General features: G+C 49.3%; 1 protein-coding gene across 5 annotated transcripts in view; it reads right to left on the reverse strand.

Annotated features, from left to right (window-relative positions):
• Positions 1-18,718, reverse strand: part of LOC144934146 (unconventional myosin-Ib-like) — a 116,500-nt gene that overhangs the window by 26,104 nt on the left and 71,678 nt on the right. For all 5 annotated transcript variants that reach the window (XM_078859668.1, XM_078859658.1, XM_078859647.1 and 2 more), the window contains exons 15-17: positions 13,782-13,844; positions 11,778-11,978; positions 6,194-6,420 (exon numbers count right to left, since the gene is read on the reverse strand). In XM_078859668.1, the coding sequence (XP_078715794.1) occupies positions 6,194-6,420; positions 11,778-11,978; positions 13,782-13,844 (491 nt within the window). The remainder of the gene's footprint in view (positions 1-6,193; positions 6,421-11,777; positions 11,979-13,781; positions 13,845-18,718) is intronic.

The raw sequence follows: 18,718 nt of genomic DNA on the forward strand, positions 1-18,718 counted from the left end.
ATACGCGGCAAGGACTCCCGGGACCTGCAGGTCCCAATCTACATGTGCCTCGCACACCTGCTGGCACAGCATGGAAGTCAAGGTTTTGTGGAGTCTCTCCACCATCCCGTCAGTCTGCGGGTGGTACGGGGAGGTACGCACCTTCTTGGTACCCAACAGATCGCACACCTCTTGCAACAATTTACTCGAAAAATTTTTACCTTGGTCGGTCAGCAGGCGTTCGGGAGCCCCCTTGTCCAGGACATAGCCCTGGACGAAGGCATCCGTCACAGCCGCTGCCGACTGGTTAGCGAGAGGCCACGCCATAGGCCATCGGGTAAAGTATTCGACCCCCACTAACAAATATTTATTCCCTCTCGGCGTGACTGGGAAGGGCCCCAAAATATCGAGTGCAACGAGCTCGTTGGTACGCGAGACCTGAATAGATTGCAGCGGTGGATTAGCTGCCACGGCCGGTGGTTTACGCCTGGCGCACTCAACGCACCCCTTCAGAATATGCACCACATCACTTCCCATTCCCGGCCAGTAATAGTCACGCTGAAGCAGGGCAAGCGTCTTGTTAACTCCCAAGTGCAAGAGGCGTTCGTGTGCCGCCAAGACAACCCTCCCCCTCACAGCGGAAGGCACCACGAGTGCGTTCCGCCGGGACAAACTGTCCCATTTCAATAACACGCCCCGCTCAAGTACATAGGAGCCGGTACGCTCCTGGTCCCCCTCGGGACCCCCAACCTTGCGGCGCAATGCTAGCAGCGAGCTGTCCGCCATCTGGAGGCGGCCCCATTCGCTGAGCGACAGCGAGAGCAGCGAGTCCCGACCCTGAGAGGCAGTGGAATCATCCCCACTCGGTGCGCCCGCTGTCGCAGCCAGTGCCCCCATCTCCCCCGCAAGCGTCGGTTTACAGCGCGCCGATCCCGACAAACACGCGCATTCATCACAAGGCAACAACCGCGACAAGCAATCGGCATTCGTGTGTCGCAACCCCTTACGGTACGTAATCGTAAACTGATAGTCCTGGAGGACTTCCAACCAACGCGACAACTGGCCCGAGGGCTGGGCAACCCTCAATGAATACTGTAGCGCCGCGTGGTCCGTTCGGACTGTAAAGTGACGACCATACAGATATGGCCTAAACTGCTGCACAAAAAAAACAATGGCAAGCAGCTCGCGACGGGTGACACAGTAGCGCTGCTCCGCCGGAGACAACACCCTACTACCGTAGGCGACAACTCTTTCGACACCTCCAACGACTTGGGATAGCACCCCCCCAATGCCCGTGTTGCTAGCATCCGTGTCCAGCAAAAAGGGACTGGCAAAATCGGGATAACACAAGGGTGGGGCACCCACTAAGGCGTCCCGGAGGGAGCGAAACGCGGCCTCCTCCTCCGGTCCCCATTTGAACTTCACTCCCTTCGCCGTTAGAGCGTGCAAGGGTTTTGCAATAGTGGCGAAGTGCTCAACGAACCGCCGATAATAAGAAGCAAACCCGATGAAACTACGCACGTCGGAAACGGACGTAGGTGTCGGCCACGAACCGACACAATCCGTCTTCGCGGGATCGGTGGAGATCCCCGAAGAATCGACAATGTGACCCAAGTATCTAACGGACCTACGAAGGAGGTGACATTTGGCCGGTTTAAATTTCAACTTAGCCGATCGCATTCGCAAGAACACCCCTCTCAATCGCCGGAGGTGTTCCTCAAACGTTTTACTGAAAACAATGACATCGTCCATATAAATCAAGCATGTATCCCACTGCAAGCCCGACAAAACCAGCTCCATAAGTCGCTGAAACGTCGCTGGAGAGGAGTGAAGTCCCATGGGTAACCGGTTAAACTGGAACAGCCCCCCTGGAGTCCGAAATGCTGTCTTAGGTTTCGACTCTTCGTCGAGCGGCAACTGCCAAAACCCCGATAACAAATCAAGAGTCGAAAAATATCGCGCACCAGACAATGCATCGAGGGACTCATCCATCCTGGGGAGCGGATACGCGTCAGCCACAGAGATCTTATTCAGGCGACGGAAATCAACGCAGAATCGCAGGGACCCGTCCTGCTTCTTAACCAGCACAATAGGCGCTCCCCACGGGCTAGAGGAGGGTGAAATAATATCGGCTTCTAGCATATCGTTAACAGCCGACTGAACATGTTCCTTCTCCACGGGACTCAGTCGGAAGGGATTTAGCCTGACCGGCGCCGCATCGCCCGTTTCAATGTGATGGTGCAACAAATCCGTGCACCCAATGTCATACTTATGTTTACTGAATACATCAGAGAATTCAATGAGCAACTCGCGCAGCGCACCCAACTGCGCCTCTGACAAATCGTCCGAGGCGGCACATAACGAATGGACCCACTCAAGGTCTTCCCTTGGCTCAACGTTCCGCGCGGGGCTCGAGCCCACCTGCGCAACCAACCCATCATCCCCAGGAACCTGCGCCGCGTGAGCCAGCACGGTGCCCTGCGGGATGACAGCTGGTCGCGACCCCGCGTTCAAAACCATCACAAACGGGTCCCTGTCAGCCCGCACCAAAGTGTGAGCCACCGATAAATCAAGACCCCCGACAGCCTTGTTAGAAGGACCCAAAAGCATACTCTGTCCTGAAGCCTCCCTCACCCATGGTTTTCGCAACCGGAGGGGAATCAACATCTGTGAACCCGGGGGCACTTGCACTGTCTGCGTCGCCACCGCTTGTATCGTAGCGCACGCCGTCCGAATGTCAGTAGGGCCCGTCAAAAATGAAATCCGGCGACCCGATGGCAGTTCAATGCATCGTTGATCGATAAGAATTTTAATGGGCATTTTAGCCAAAAAGTCAGTGCCCAAAAGACACGGAACTGCCAAAGAAGACGAAACGAAAACGGGTCCCGATAATTTGATATCTCCAATGCAAATGGACGCCCTAACCTGACCGATAATGCCCAACGATCCCCCATTAGCGGCGTAAAATGGCACATCCACTGGAAGCAGCGGACGACATTGGACTGGAAGAATATTATAAATGAGGTCCGATATAATAGTTGCCGATGCCCCCGTGTCCACTAACACCCTAATCTCAACCCCATCAATAGATCCCGTAACAACGGACGAACCCGCCGAAGCAGCCACAATTCTATGCCCCAATTCCGCCCATTCAATGTCTCCCTGGTCCCGGCCGAACCCCCCTCGCCGAACCGAATCCCCGAACCTTAACCGGCCCTCCTCCGCCGCAACGCGGCGTCCCATGTGTGCCGAATAAACAGGCCGAGCGTGTGAGGTGCCGCGACTTGCCGGGGATTGTAGAGATGACTTGGGCTCTCGGTCGTCGTCCAGCCGAGCTCCTATGGCGCGCTGCCGCGGAGCGCGGCACCCGGACGCCACGTGGCCCCGGAGGCCGCAGTTATAGCACGTGACGAGGGTCGGAGTAGATCTTGGTTGCTCCGACTTTCGGCCCGATCGCAGAGGCGACCGGGCCCCCGGCCTCCAGTCCCCTGGTCGTCCCGTGGCGAACGCCTCCTCTCGTGGGCTGACGACTTGGGGTTCGGCGACCACCAACCCCGGGGCTGCGACGACAGCAGCGTTGCAACCAACGCCTTGCTTCCGTTGTAGGGCCTCGTGCGCTTGAATACTCGTGGCGACTCTCAAAGAAGAAATATCAATGTCGTCAGCTGTGTTGATAGGGACCCCCAGGTCCTGCGCCAACTTGAGCAGCTGCTCCAAAACCATCGCGTCTTGGCCCTCCTCGTCCATCCGAGGGAACGCAGCATCAGCAAGAGCCAGCAACGCCGTGCGATAGGCCAGCGCGGTCTCCGTGGCCGCTTTCCGTCTTGCGTAGAACTGATGGCGGCATGTAGAGGGAGGCCCGTAGACCCTGGCCAACAAACCCAGCGCATCCTTCAGCGTGGAGCGGTCCGACTTCCGTGCAGCCCTGAAGGCCGCGAGCGCATCGTCGTCCAGCATGGCGGGCAATGCCCGCAGCGCCGTAGCATCGGACCACGCTGACATCTCTTGATGCGCCAAAAACCTTCGCTGAAATTGGCCCCAGTCTCCGCCTTCCGCCTTGAAGGCTGACAACGTGGGCAGGCGCTGCTGAAAAATGAAGTCATCCGCCTCGTGGTTCCTCTCCGCCTGTCCGTCGGTGTCTAAGATGGCGGCTCCAGCAGCAGACGTAAGATGGCGGACCCCCTCGCGCGCTGATGACGTCGATGCGCGCGCTTGGGAACCCACCACCACGTGGCGCTCGCCGTTCCCGCCAAAAGTAGGCCCAGGCGCAATGGCGGGAATCCCCCATTCGTTTTGGCGGGAATCTGCGGGGCGACCTTGTAAAATGTCCCCCACCGTCCCCGCTCCTCCCGACGAGCTGATCTCCGCCAAGATGGACGCGGCGGCGAGCAGCAGCTCCGCCAGTCGGGAGTGCGCCTCACGAAGCCCGGCGTCTGTCCCCGGTCGCTCGGCCGGCGCCGTCGACGGACCCTGCAGCGTGGGCAAGTCCTCTTCCTCACCCCCCGCCACCAGCGGCTCCGAGTCGTCCAGGTCTTCCTCGCGGTCAATCCCGTGGGTCCTACGGGTCTTCCTCGTCTCCATACTTGGAAGCCCGTTTCACTTCTGACGCCAGATGAAGTATTGGAAAATGACGGCAGGAAACTCCTTGACGGGAACACACTTCTTTTATTAAATCTTGACTTGTAACAATACAACGCGTGGCCTCTCTTCTTCACACCGCACTTCTCTTGACTCAGGATTCTGTGCTGCCGGCTCTCTGTGCCTCGTGTAGACTCCGCGCCTCGGCTACACTCCTCTCTCGCCTCGTGTAGACTCTGCGCCTCTGCTACACTCTCCTCTCTCGCCTCGTGTAGACTTTGCCTCTCTCTCGCTGGCTACACCGTATGCATACTCGGCTCGTGCAGACCGTTCTCTCTCGCTGGCTACACCGTATGCATACTCGGCTCGTGCAGACCGTTCTCTCTCGCTGGCTACACCGTATGCATACTCGGCTCGTGCAGACCGTTCTCTCTCGCTGGCTACACCGTATGCATACTCGGCTCGTGCAGACCGTTCTCTCTCGCTGGCTACACACTACACATTACTCAGCTCGTGTAGACCGTTCTATCTCGCTGGCTACACACTATACATTACTCAGCTCGTGTAGACCTTTCTCTCTCGCTGGCTACACACTATACCTTACTCTCTCGTGTAGACCTTTCTCTCTCGCTGGCTACACACTATACCTTACTCTCTTCTACTCTCCATTACTCTCCTCTCCGGGCTCTATCTCTACACCTTCGTCTTCATTCTTAGATGGTTCCACTTCTGCCCCTTGCTCCTCTGTGCATCACCTTATATACCCCTTCTTCCCGGGAGACGGAGCGGATGCGGACCTCAACGTCGGCACCGCTCCTCCGTTACCCAATCCCCACGCGCTATCCCCACGATCCGGTTCCGCTCAGCGCGTGTTTCCACTCTCCGACCAATCACACCGCGCTGCTACCCGATCACTCCCTCTGGGCGCGTCACCGGCACACAGCCAATCAGCAGCACTACCCCCACCCGCGCACTGACGCCTGCTCCTCCCCGTCAGCGCGCGTCACCACACACACACCCGTACTTACGCGCTGGCACACGACATATACACCCAGCGCGTATCACCACTACATACATACAAAACCCTTTTTATTACTCCACCGCTGAATGAGGGTCTCCCCATGCCTGTGAAGGCCGTGATGGCTATTTGACCATACTTCACCACTGATCAGTACAGCTGGTTATGGCGAGGAACATGAACGTGGAAGCACAGAAGTACAGTGCAACAATGGACTTTGCTGCAGTCCCTCGACTGCACATCACACAGCCCCGGAGCCCTATGACACGCTGTCAGTGTACGGTGCTCACCTATCCAAGCAATGTCCAGCTTCCATGAACTGCCTATATCGGGTGCATTTCAGGTAATTTAGTCACAGGCGGAGAATTTTAATGATATTACAATAGAGCTGCTTCAGTGACGCCACCCAGCCCAGTGCTTGCTGCTGGGGCTTCCTCAGAGCCACAGGAACCGTGTCCAGCTGCATGTTACATTCTCATGGGAAATACATGAGGTCATGCCAGACCACAGAAACCTCCCGTGACAGGAGTTTCCATCTGCAGATGCAACACTCCCCCACCCCACCCTGATGGGCACACACAGGGCATAGGCCTAGTGAGGTGGCGGTGAATGGGAGACCTGATGTAGTTGGGGTTCTTGATGAGTAGGTCTTTCATGAGGGCGTTGACCGAGGTCTTGAGCTGGCTGCTGGCTGTGAGCGGTCGCTTGAGCGACTGCTTTTTGGGGTTGCCCTCAGGGAAGAGATCGCGCACTAGCTCCCGCTTGCTCTGCCACATGGTCTGCGAGATGTCGCGGAACAGCAGGTCGTTGTTCTTGTCCACAAAGCCATCCACGCTGTACGTCACCTACACGCAGACACGCACATGTGTGCACGCCAATACCGTGCAGACTGGGTTTAAATAAATGATCAAAGCAAGTAACTATAGATGGAGGAATAATTGTCAGAATGTTGCAGTAAGGCACACTTGCAATCCATTGCTTTGTAAGCGGATCATGGAGATGTCAGCATATGCATGAGATGAGACAGCGGACCTGCAGGGCTATGAAGTTGCTTGTTAAATACATGAAAGAAAGCTGTATTCAGGACATAGCTGTATACATGCATTTGTAGCATCATGTATGGATTGTGACTTCAGGTACCCTAATTTCCTCTCACAAGCAAAATAACCCAGTAAAAAATTGGTCAACTAATTCCAGCAGGAACATTCGGCTAATTTACAACCTAACTCGGCCACACATTTTATTAGTACCAGGGTGGAATGTGTGGTGCAGTTGTTAGCGCACTGCGCTATGAACCCATAAATAACTGAGTTTAATCCCTGGACACAGCCAACATCAGTGGCAAGTGATACCTGAACTCGCCCTGGACATCGCAGCCCCTCCACAAATCCACACTGACTAGCATGGTGAAGTATGGTAAAACAATTCCCATGACCAAATGGACTTCATTATTAAATATATTATTGAGCACTGTCTATAAACATCTATAGCACCAGTACTAAATAGTAGGCTCATCGACGGACTGGGTCCATGAAGGAAAATTCAACTCACTTTTTGCTCCCCACTTAATGCTGCAATTGTAAAGGAAATACAGCTTGTTACAATTTATGGTGCAGTTATATTCTGCGGTGAAGGGTAGCATGGATAGAGATGCTCGGACCCCGACACATGCACTGCGTCTAATCCAGGTGGCGTCTAGGTGTGTGTGTGTGCCAAAGCAAAGGAGAACAGTTTACGAATCGCATCTTACATTATTTTGACATCGATGCGATTAAATATGTAAAGAAAAACAGAGTAAGAACTTTTACTTAAAACTTTTGTGACTGCAGGAATTCATATTCATTGGTTCTTTCGGTGAAGTCACGTAGAAAAAAAAATTAAAGTAAATAAAATATTGGATTTACTTAAAATATCCACTTTATTTATTTACTTTAAATATTTTATTTTATTTACTTTCATTTTTTCTATCTACGAGACTTTACAGCCGAAAGACCCAAAGAATAAAAGGAAGAACTGTAAAAGCTGAGAACTCTTTAACAACCCGAATCACAATCTACAGTTGTGTAACATCTCCCTTGTATTTTAGTTGGGGTATCCATCAATCAATCACTCTGTGCAATTAGTTGGTTAGCTCTGGCTTCCAGCTGGAAAGTGTAAACATGAACAGACACTATGGGAACCTCATTTGCCAGTAAAAATATGATAATTGGTTTTTTACCCTTCTATCTGGCAACAAAACTGACACCTTTTTACAAGGAGTCATGTTTGTGTAGTGGTGGTATTGACGTGCGCCGACTGTGACAGTGATGGATCACGGGGCGGCGCGGGGTGCGGGGTTGGGCACGCGTTGTGGGCGTGGTGTGGACGCGCGCGCCGGGAGTGACAGATGACGGGGCGGCGCGGAGTGAGTGGTGAGGCACGATGAGATGTGGGAAAAGAGGATCGTAGCCAGCGCCCGGCGATTGGTCGAATAAGTGGGTGCTCGCAGCGACGTCCGCAGGTGGGGTATAAAGGGGGACGCGCGAGAGCACTCGAGAGAGTTACCCAGTTGAAGACCCGAAGACGGAGCTGAAGACCTAGTGCATCCGAGTAGCTCAGTGGCGTTAGTCGCCGAGTAGCTAAGTGGATGTTAGTCATCCGAGTAGCTCAGTGGCGTTAGTCGCCGAGTAGCTAAGTGGATGTTAGTCATCCGAGTAGCTCAGTGGCGTTAGTCGCCGAGTAGCTAAGCGGATGTTGGTCATCCGAGTAGCTCAGTGGGCGTTAGTCGCCAAGTAGCTAAGTGGGTGTTTGTCACCCGAGTACTAAGTGGATGTTGGTCATCCGAGTAGCTCAGTGGGCGTTAGTCGCCGAGTAGCTAAGTGGATGTTGGTCATCCGAGTAGCTCAGTGGGCGTTAGTCGCCAAGTAGCTAAGTGGGTGTTTGTCACCCGAGTACTAAGTGGATGTTGGTCATCCGAGTAGCTCAGTGGGCGTTAGTCGCCAAGTAGCTAAGTGGGTGTTTGTCACCCGAGATGCAAAGTAGGTGTTAGTCACCTGTAACCAAGTTTGATAAAATAAAGAGTGTGTTACCCGTGAAGTCGTCTCCCGCCGAGTTACTACACTACATTTGCATAGACCGCAATACCTGCAGTCATAATACAAACAAAAGACATAACTCTGATAATGTGCACTGTCCTTGAAGTTGATTGGTCCAACCCATGTGAGACTAGGCTCTGTCTCGGGTGTGGACCAATCAACTTCAAGGACAGTGCACATTATCAGAGTCATGTCTTTTGTTTGTATTATGACTGCAGGTATTGCGGTCTATGCAAACATGACTCCTTGTAAAAATGTGTCAGTTTTGTTGCCAGATAGAAAGGTAAAACACCAATCATCATGAACAGACACATCAACTCAGTGGCAAGCATTGCTGCAGTCCATATTGTGTGTCTGCATTAAGCAACGTGTTATGAATGTAAAGAAATTACAGTCGCTCGTCCATTCAACGCTGTATCAGTCAAGGGATTTTTTGACCATACTTCACCACGCTGGTCAATAGGGATTGGTGAAGGGTGGTGGCCGAGGATCATTATCGATATCACTCGCCACTGATGTTCGCCGTGACCAGGAATCAATTGTTGGATCCATAGCGCAGTGCACAAACCACAACACCACTACTCCCTTAATGTATTTGGGGAACAAGAAGCTATGAAGGTTCCTGCATTATGAAGGTTGAACCGTAATTTCTATTTGAACTCTTTTGTTCCAATCTCTTTGTCGTGAGTTATGATCTTATGGAACAAAAAGCCAAACACATTTAATGTGCTTGGTTTTCCTGCGTAAAAAAAAAATCCAACTATATGTACGAGCGGCTGTTTGGAAAAAAATGTTTTATGGCTTTCCGAGTGACATTTGTTTAATAGAAATGTGTACACAATGGAGACTGCCAGGACCACATTAAAACCAACACGGATGCCCGTGCAGTGAGGATTACGAGAAGCAGCAGCGTTTCTTCGCAGATTGCTCGTCGCTTCACATTTTTTTACAAAACACAGTTTAGTAAAACTTCTCTGGAGTTGATAGTTGTGCTGACGAGGGGATGACTCACAGATAGGGCAACCGCCACTGTGAGTCTTTCCGAAATGGAAGCAAAATCTCAGACAAGGAACACAGGTTTGAGGAAGGGCAATGATGGCTGTTGTAAGGTTGATGGTTATGATGGCGAAATATGTGGTGAACAGAATATTCCACCATTGGAACCTCCTTTGCCAGTAGCAAAATATGATCGTTGGTTTTGGCGTCATCTGGTCCAACACCATGTGAGACTAGGCTCTAATAAAAGCTGTCTCGGGTGTGGATCAATCAATTTCAAGGACAGTGCATACATGATCAGAGTTGTGTTTTTTTTTGCATTCTGACCGCAGGTATTGTGGTCAATGCAAACATGACTCCTTGTAAATAAGGTGTCAGTTTAGTTGCCAGATAAAATGGTAAAAAAACAATTATCGAACAGAATATTGTTATGTTACGATTACAGACGTTGAGGTATTGTGATGGTGATCAAGGTGATGTTTCACTGGGTAACACTGAATGATAGTCACTGAATTACAGCGATGGTGTTTCGGTGAATGAAATTGTGAAGCTGAAGGCTGCTCAGAAATTATATACTGGATGACAAAGTACATTAAACTAGGTGACTGATGCACGCATAGTGATAGCTGATGATCGTTTATATGAAATGCGACAGAAACGAAAGGTGATTGACAGTAAGTGAACCCACAACACAAGATTCTACAGCGTTGCAATGTGCATAATCAACTGTAAAATGGCTTCTCTATGAAAGCTTGAGTTTAAAGAATGTGTCCCACATTGTGTTTTCATATTTGTAATCAAAGCTCCAAACACAATCTCTTTTCACCGTCTGAGGACTGTAAAAACACATTCCTGCGGAGGGAGCTAGTAGGTACGTTGGGTTGCTCGGTCAATGGCCAGGGTCAACGGCGGCGTGGTGTATTCCGCAAATGTGGCCGACTGTGAGGGTGGGCACAAGCCGGCGTGAGTAGGTTAAACGTTGAGTTTTATAAGGGCACCACGGGGTGACTAGCCCCTCCCCACCCAGCCCCACCCCTCCCACCTTCCCCACCCAGCCCCACCCTCCCCACCCAGCCCCTCCCCACCCTCCCCTCTCCACCCAGCCCCACCCCTCCCATTTTTGGATGCACAACGGACGGACGGACACAATAATCCCCTGTGGGCTGGTGTAACCAGGAGGTTCCTACCAGTATTAAAAAAAAACACTATTTGCTTGAAGAATGTACAACGGCAATGCTTCTATGTTCTACTAAAAGTAGTGCTCAAATGACATTGAAAAAACAAACACTGTGGTATTATATAACCCATGCACATTTTTCTCAGTTTTAGAATGTTCAGCCATCCTCGTGTCTAGCAATTCAATGACATTCGTACACTCAATGTAATAACCAGATTTTAACATGTGGATTTTACCCATTAGGTGTTCCACTGACTTTCGGAGCAACCGCATAAAGTATATCTGGGGATTCGCTCAGCACTTGGGGGGGTGCGTAAAATTGAAGTGAACAGAAGTTGGTTTTGCCAGTGGAGGTCATCACCAATCACGACGCAATGCTCGAGAGCGAACACAGACACTTCAATATTAAAATTGGAGTTGTGCAAACACAACCGACATTCAGGACTCCACATGTAGAAAACTGAACCCAATTTCAATACTGGTTCACAATTACCCACTCGATTGGCTCACCCACCATAAAGAAGAGGTCATGGAGCTCAGATTTTACACCACTATAACTATTCCACAGGCAGAACAAACTCTAGATTTAAAACTCATTTCTTGAAAACTGCTTTTTGTATTTAGTTTGTTATCCTTCCACCTCTGATTAGCACAGTGCGAAAGACGTTCAACATACACGCATACAACTACATGCATGTTAATAATAAGAAAAGAAACTCAATACATCCATCAATAATACCGTGGCCAAAAAACGGAAAAAAACATTAAATGGGTAACGTTTTGGCCAGTGGTCCATCTTCATCGCAAATAGATGTTTGTGCACCACTGTCAATATTCTGTATAACATTTTTTTGTTAATTGTTTGTTTCCTTCGAATTAGACTTGCTCTAGGGACGCGCTGTATACTGAATGCACTCAGTGCGCGCGCTGAGTGCATGTGCGTGTGTGTGCGCACCATGCCGGCGTAGTGATCCACACAGAAGCACCGATAAAGCAGGGAGTTGTTGATCGAGCGCTTGGTGCTCAGGCTGTTGTGGCTCTTGAAGCGCTCGTGCTTGCCACAGATGTCGTTGAGCTTGTCCAAGAAGGTGGAGTCAGTCGCATTGCCCGGACGCATGCACTCGTCATCCAGCATGGACAGAATGCCAGTTTGGGGCTGCACAGAGAGAGAGAGAGACACGTTCATCCTCCTCGACCATCAATGTAAGTCTGGAACTGTCTTCCTCCAGTGATCCGTGCTGTTGATGCCCTGTGAAAATCCAAGCTCACTATAAATGATCATTTTTCCCGGGATCTTGAGCACATGAACATACGTTCATGTGCTTGGGCATCGACACAAACACATGAGCATACGCCTTCCCTGTCCCCAACTTCCCATGGTCACCCATCATCAATCCACTCATCTAATTTCCATCTTCGTTTATTCCACGCAACGCCACCACCACCACCACCTCATTTCACATATTTCCCATCCAATTATCTCTTTGGATCTCGCTAAGCATCTTGTACCATAGTTAGTTCACTGTACATCACCTTGGTTAAGGCGCTATATAAATGTATGATAAGGATACACGTAATTACATGTTTGCAAATGTGCTCATACACACAAATACATCCGTAGGCATGCACATTCTTGCTAATATGCACATGCACAAACACAGACCAATACTGATGGAATATGTATATGCTTGCTCATATTCACACATCAACATGTGCATATAATACAGCGCTCTATAATTTAAATACTGTTCAAATAACCTATGACTACGATTCAGATCACATATTTTTTTTCATTTTTATGAAACCTTATCAAACTAAAGTTTATTATGTTCATGTACTTTTCTAATATTCAACAAATATTGTGCAAAAAACACACTTATATGATCACATGCAAGCATATACACATGCACACACACACACACACGCGTGTGTGTGCATACTTACACTAAAGCACAAACGTATACACATTTATATATTTACACATGTACCAACACACACACCCCAAATATAAGGTCGATGAAAACCACACAGAAGCCCATAAACAAATGCATCAGTATAACCACTTCATTGAGTGCTTTTAAAATAAAAAAGACACCGACATTTTTTTATAACAAAAATTATATGACTTGTATATACCCTAAATATACAAATACATTCTGCAAGATCCTCTTAATAAAAGAGCAATGAGATTTAGTTAAGCCTCTGGCTCATCATCATCCCGAATGCTCAAAGGCATTATGCAAGATCAGTCTCCATCTCTCATGATCGTGTGCAGTCGCATCTCCCAGCGTCATCCCAACTCTCACTCTCACATGTGCTCTCATCCGTTGTCCATAATTCATGCCCTCCATCGAATCTCTTTCCAGAGCATGGCTTCCTTCTTTAGGCCTAACGTATCTCAAAAGCCTTCTTTCGTTAAATTACGTACTTATAATTACTATACTTGATGTGGAATCCCGCTTTCTACATGGAGTACTTTACTACAAGGCATGCATTTGCGTACCAGAGATGCATTTTTTAGCACAACCACCGTATATCCTTAACAGACTTTTGGGGTAAGTGCTGTTAGCGAGTAACTAATATGAAGGCTCTTACTGTAATGGAGGGGGTGGGTGGCCTAGCACCACGCACGCCCAATCGTCTTTGTCTCCCTAGTGGCGATGTTTACACACCGCACCAGGTACTCATTTAAGGCCGAGTCGACCTAGAGGAGGCCCAGGACTGATTCAGATAATCGTCAGTGGTGTTGGCCGTGAACAGGAATCGAACTCGGGTCACCGGGTTGGTAGCACAGCGAGCTAACCACTACACTACCGCTCCCCACACACATACACACGCATGTGCGCTCACACACACACACCACTACACTACCACTCGCCCATGCTCACACGCAAGCACACACAGTGCACCAACATAGCGGACTAGGTACCCCACAGTCACCGCACACGTACACCCTTACGTTCTCAATCAGGTCACAGATGATGGCGTTGTTGAAGTATTCAATTTGGATCCATTTCACTCCCTGCAACACACAAGAAAAAATAAACGCGAGCAAACGTCTTATTATTTTAAAGAACCAGACTTTGGGCGATATTTGTGTATATTATTCATTTGGAGTCTGACATCCTGCTCACAGCAAACGCCAAACATCACTTTAAAAAATATAGTTTATTAATAGAGAGCCCAGAAAGTTAAACGTAACAATGACTTTTTACATTATTAAAATCTTTCAATGAACACAACACAAACAATAGTTGTGTCAGTGGTATTACAAGGTTATCGAACTTCTATCAATGAAATGTGTCTACTTGTGTATTTAGGGGTAGAAAAAAAAACACAGACAGCCTTAACAGACTGCAGCAGGAAGTGCTGTGAGCGAGCACCTATGAAAGCCGGCACAGCACACGAGGGGGTGGGTGGCCAGCACCACGCCCGGCCGCCTTTGTCTCCCTAGTGGCGATGTTTACACACCGCACCAGGTACCCATTTGAGGCTGAGTCGACTTAGGGGATGTCCAGGACTGGTTCAGAAAATCGTCACTGGTGTTGGCCGTGAGCTGGAATTGCACCCGGGTCGACAGGTTCATAGCGCAGTGCGCTAACCGCTACACGACCGCTCCCCATATGTAAAATACATACACATGTAAACAGACGGATGAATAGAATAAATAAGGAAAGCAAACGACCAACATTAGAACAACCTCCCTCATAAACTGCAGCAGTTAAGCAGGAAAATGGGAAGGGTGTCAAGTCATGCGATGAAGCAGACTCGTTGATTGTTAATGTTGAAAGAAGGAGCCACTCAAAACCACCAATATCTCCCGTCTCGTTGATGCGCATCGAGGCTGCATGTTTCATATTGTAAACTTCGTCAACAAGAAAGACAAAGGGGGTGGGGGGCTGGTTTAGGTTGACTTTCAGGAGTGCTTTAGAGACATCACTGTGATGTGCGGCTGCCATGCTAATGTCACCATGGTCTAGGACACACATCCTACGTGTGAGTGTGTGTGAGAGACGTTTTGTTTTTTGGGTTGCATCTTTTTTGAAGGCTGTGAGACACTGGAAGTTATTTCACATTCCTACTGGTAGAACTGTGTTTAACACTGGTTGATATCGGAGGCCATCATAAAATACTCTGGCACTTAAACAGACTTAATCAGCAAAAAGGTTATTGTACATAACCTAAACAACTGATTGCCAATGCGCACCTTGAATGCTACTCACTGATTGATGCACAGCGAGTTTTTAGCAATCACCCAAAACTCGTACACAACAAGATAGAATGTGCTACTGTACATTATGCAAGTGTAATTTCTGACAAATACGGTAGAACATAATGCATTCATGAAAACAACAAATGTGTACTTTCCACACAATAACTGCAATAGACACACCAGGTTTGTTCTGGCGAAGTCAGTCAACCAAAATAATCGATACAAATACAGCCATCATATACATCCCATTGGGGAGAAACGCTACAGTCATAATTTCATTTAACAGTCTCCAAACAGGGCTTAATTGCCCATAAAGGGCATTAAAGCCATACCGTGGCGTGGCAGCTTGAATATTAATGATGTTGCCCAGCTTGTGGTGTATGCCCAATTCCATTGAGGCGAGCATATGGCCAAAGCACAAGACGTGTCCCTCAGTAAAAAACAAGGACAACTCTAAACGCTCACAAGGGGAGAAACTGACCTTGACAGCAGAAAATGCAACGTTCTTCTCAAATTCAAGTAACTTTGTTCTCAGGAAGAGACCAACAAACATCCTTCTCACAGTTGTGTATGGTGATGGTGTCCACGTAATATGATGATGGTGTCCATGTAATGTTATTTTTTATGCACTTACATCGTGTTAAATGATGTAGCGTACGTTTAACATGAAGGCTTTCACGACCAATATTATTTACGCGATCTAACCCAACCTTCCCCTCCCCCCTATTATGGATAATGTAGCATTAGAGGAAGTTGGGTGTCTTATGTAATTATGCTAAAGATCGTTTTTTTATTCAGTACTTGAAAAAGTTCTGTGAATGTAAACATCAACATTTCTGGATGTTACTCGTTTGAAAAAATGTTCCAATGTTTCTTGTGTAAATTGTTTTATCAATGAATCACTTAGGTTTTGACCGTATGTAATAATACTCTCCTAAAATCCCTGAATGCAGAAGATGAGTTCACTAACGGGGCAGTCTGTAGCACAAAAAAGTTGTGCTGGTATTCTTTTTACGATTCATAAGCTCTGCGGTTGCCTATATCTATTTATTTTAACAGTAGCATATTTGTGAAAATAAAATTGCCTTTTTTTTCAACGGCTTTATTTAACTTCACCTGTGTCTGTCGTGGTCAAATCTTGTAATCAAAAGTTAGTCCACTTCCTGTTGTCCAATAAATTCGAAATTTTGCACATGTACTCAGATCCGGTGACAATGCATGCCTGCATTAAATCATCAATTAAGTGGCTCCTTTCAAGCAATTACATTTTTTGTATAGACGGCATATTAATTACTAGCTTTACTACCCAGCTTCACCCAGGACTTGGATTCACCACGCCCGGCCACCTTTGTCTCCCCAGTGGCGATGTTCACACACCACACCAGTTACTCGTTTGAGGCTGAGTCGACCTAGGGGAGGCCCAGGACCGGTTCAAATAATCGTCACCGGTGGTGGCCGTGAGCGGGAATCGAACTCGGGTCGCCGGGTTCGTAGCACAGCGGCGCGCTAACCACTACACTACAATGCGTTACGCTTCCACATGCGCGGGTCCAATGACAGATTTGACGTCACAGCTCACTTGCCGTGCAAAATCTCTGCATTATTGCGCCCCCCCCCCCAAAAATCCAAAAGTTAATTTTCATAATGTTTGCATGGTGTACAGTCTGGAAAGTACCCACAGGGCAAATTTCAAGTTTGTTGCACGTCAGGAAGTATGTAAACATTTTGAACAGACACAAATTCACAGATTTCCCTTTTATACATTGAACGAAGTTGTTAATAAAACCATTGTTTTTAAAAAACACTTTTTTCAAGGAGTTTATTGAAGCACGAACATGCACAGAACAGGCTGCAAATTAATGGAAATTATGTTTTGGTTGATGTGAAAAATGTAGCAACTTGCCACTGGAAAGAACTAGAACTAGCAAGTAGGCTATACTAGTGTAATAGTGTTCCAGGAGACTGGACGCCGGGGTTTGGAGGCACACGTATTTATTCCGTGTCGGTACAGCACAACACTGACATACAACACTGGAGGGGGTATCGGCCCCCTCACCCGTCTAACTGGGGATACACTCTCTAGCTACGCCTAGCCTACCTCTGGGTCCTCCACTAACGGGCTAGGGGAGGCTAGCTAGCCCGACACTGGTAAGTCGGGCTCACGGTACCCGGAGTCCCAGACCAGCTCTTACAAGAGCACCGGCTCTGGCTCTCGGGACCACGCCGCTGGCTCGATCCTGTTCGGCCCTGATAAGGGCGGCGATCCAGGGGAGTCCAGGGCTCTATCTACGACGATCTTCAGCCTTCACTGGTTAGCTTCAACATCTCTCCCTGAGCCCTCCGGCTCATCCCCTTTTAAACCAAAACCCCTGCTGAGGGGTGGGGCCCCGGGGGATCCCAGCTCCGAGTCAGCCCCCCAGGCTGCCCAATGCGGACGTCGCTGTGAGCACCCCCCTGTGCACCGACATAGCCACGCCCACTGTGTTTGTTTACCGTCTGATACCATTGTATAACAGCCCCTCCGTAACACCCCTACATCACCCCCCCCTGTACAGCTCGCAGCCGTCCCGGCTGCAACAAACAACAATAAAAGTGTATTTACCCCTTGAACCCGCGTGTGCCTCACAATTTTTTTCAACAATAACAACAACAAGAACACCAACAAGAACCACAACAGCAAGAAGAGAAATAACCCGACGCACCCCCCCCGAATAAATACGAATTCCGTAAGAGCACCCTATATACAATCTACAGAAAAACACACCACACACACACAACACACAATGAACACAACATATGTACAATCCTCCGGGCATCACAAAAGTCTGCGCGTTTTCGCGCGCGTTCTTGCAGCAGGCCCGTCACACGGGGCAACCCCGGATGGCGGACTGTTGGGTGGCAACCGTCCGTGTCCGAGTGAGTCACTTTCCGTTGCCGCGTGACCCTCGGCATCCCCAGGAGGGGTTGTCGGGTGTGAGCCCGTCACTCCCGGTGCACCTGAGGGCGGGACAGCCGGCAGCACGTTAGGTGAGAGCAGCGGAGACGGACCCTGTGAGTCGGCGGACCCCCCACATGTCTGGCCACGCGTGTGTGAAGTGGGAACTCGGGCCGCAACGAACGGTTTCAATCTGGAGGGGTGCACAAACCACCGCCGCTTCCCCCATTTGATGCGTACACACTGAGGCCGCAAAACCTGAACCACCTCCACAGGGCCCTGCCACGGCCGCACCAGTTTAGAGGAGGTTGCAAGTGGTACCTGTGGACAGTGTAACCAAGCCTTGTCACCCGGTTTCCACTGCAGCACGTGCGCCCGACCCAGCCTGAGCCTCTCGTTAGCCTTCTGGCGGAGGTCGGAATTTTGCATAGCAGCCTCCCGTGCTTCTGTTAATTTAGCAATATTGAATTTAACATGGTCGGCCAATTTAGTTTTACCCCGCGGCGCTGAGATCTGCAGCTGGTCTGAACAGGCGGGTCAGGTTCGCGGCCGTACATCAAGAAGAAGGGGGAAAATCCCGTTGCCGCATGGGGAGCCATTCTATATGCTGCCAAGAACCCTTGAATTTGAAGGTCCCAATCGGTCTGTGAGTCCGAGACCTGTTGGGACAGCATTGACGTGATGGTTCGATGCAGACGCTCCACCATCCCGTCAGTTTGCGGATGATATGGGGAGGTACGAATTTTTT

This window comes from Lampetra fluviatilis, chromosome 1, assembly GCF_964198595.1.
Source record: "Lampetra fluviatilis chromosome 1, kcLamFluv1.1, whole genome shotgun sequence".
Classification (NCBI taxonomy): Eukaryota; Metazoa; Chordata; class Hyperoartia; order Petromyzontiformes; family Petromyzontidae; genus Lampetra; species Lampetra fluviatilis.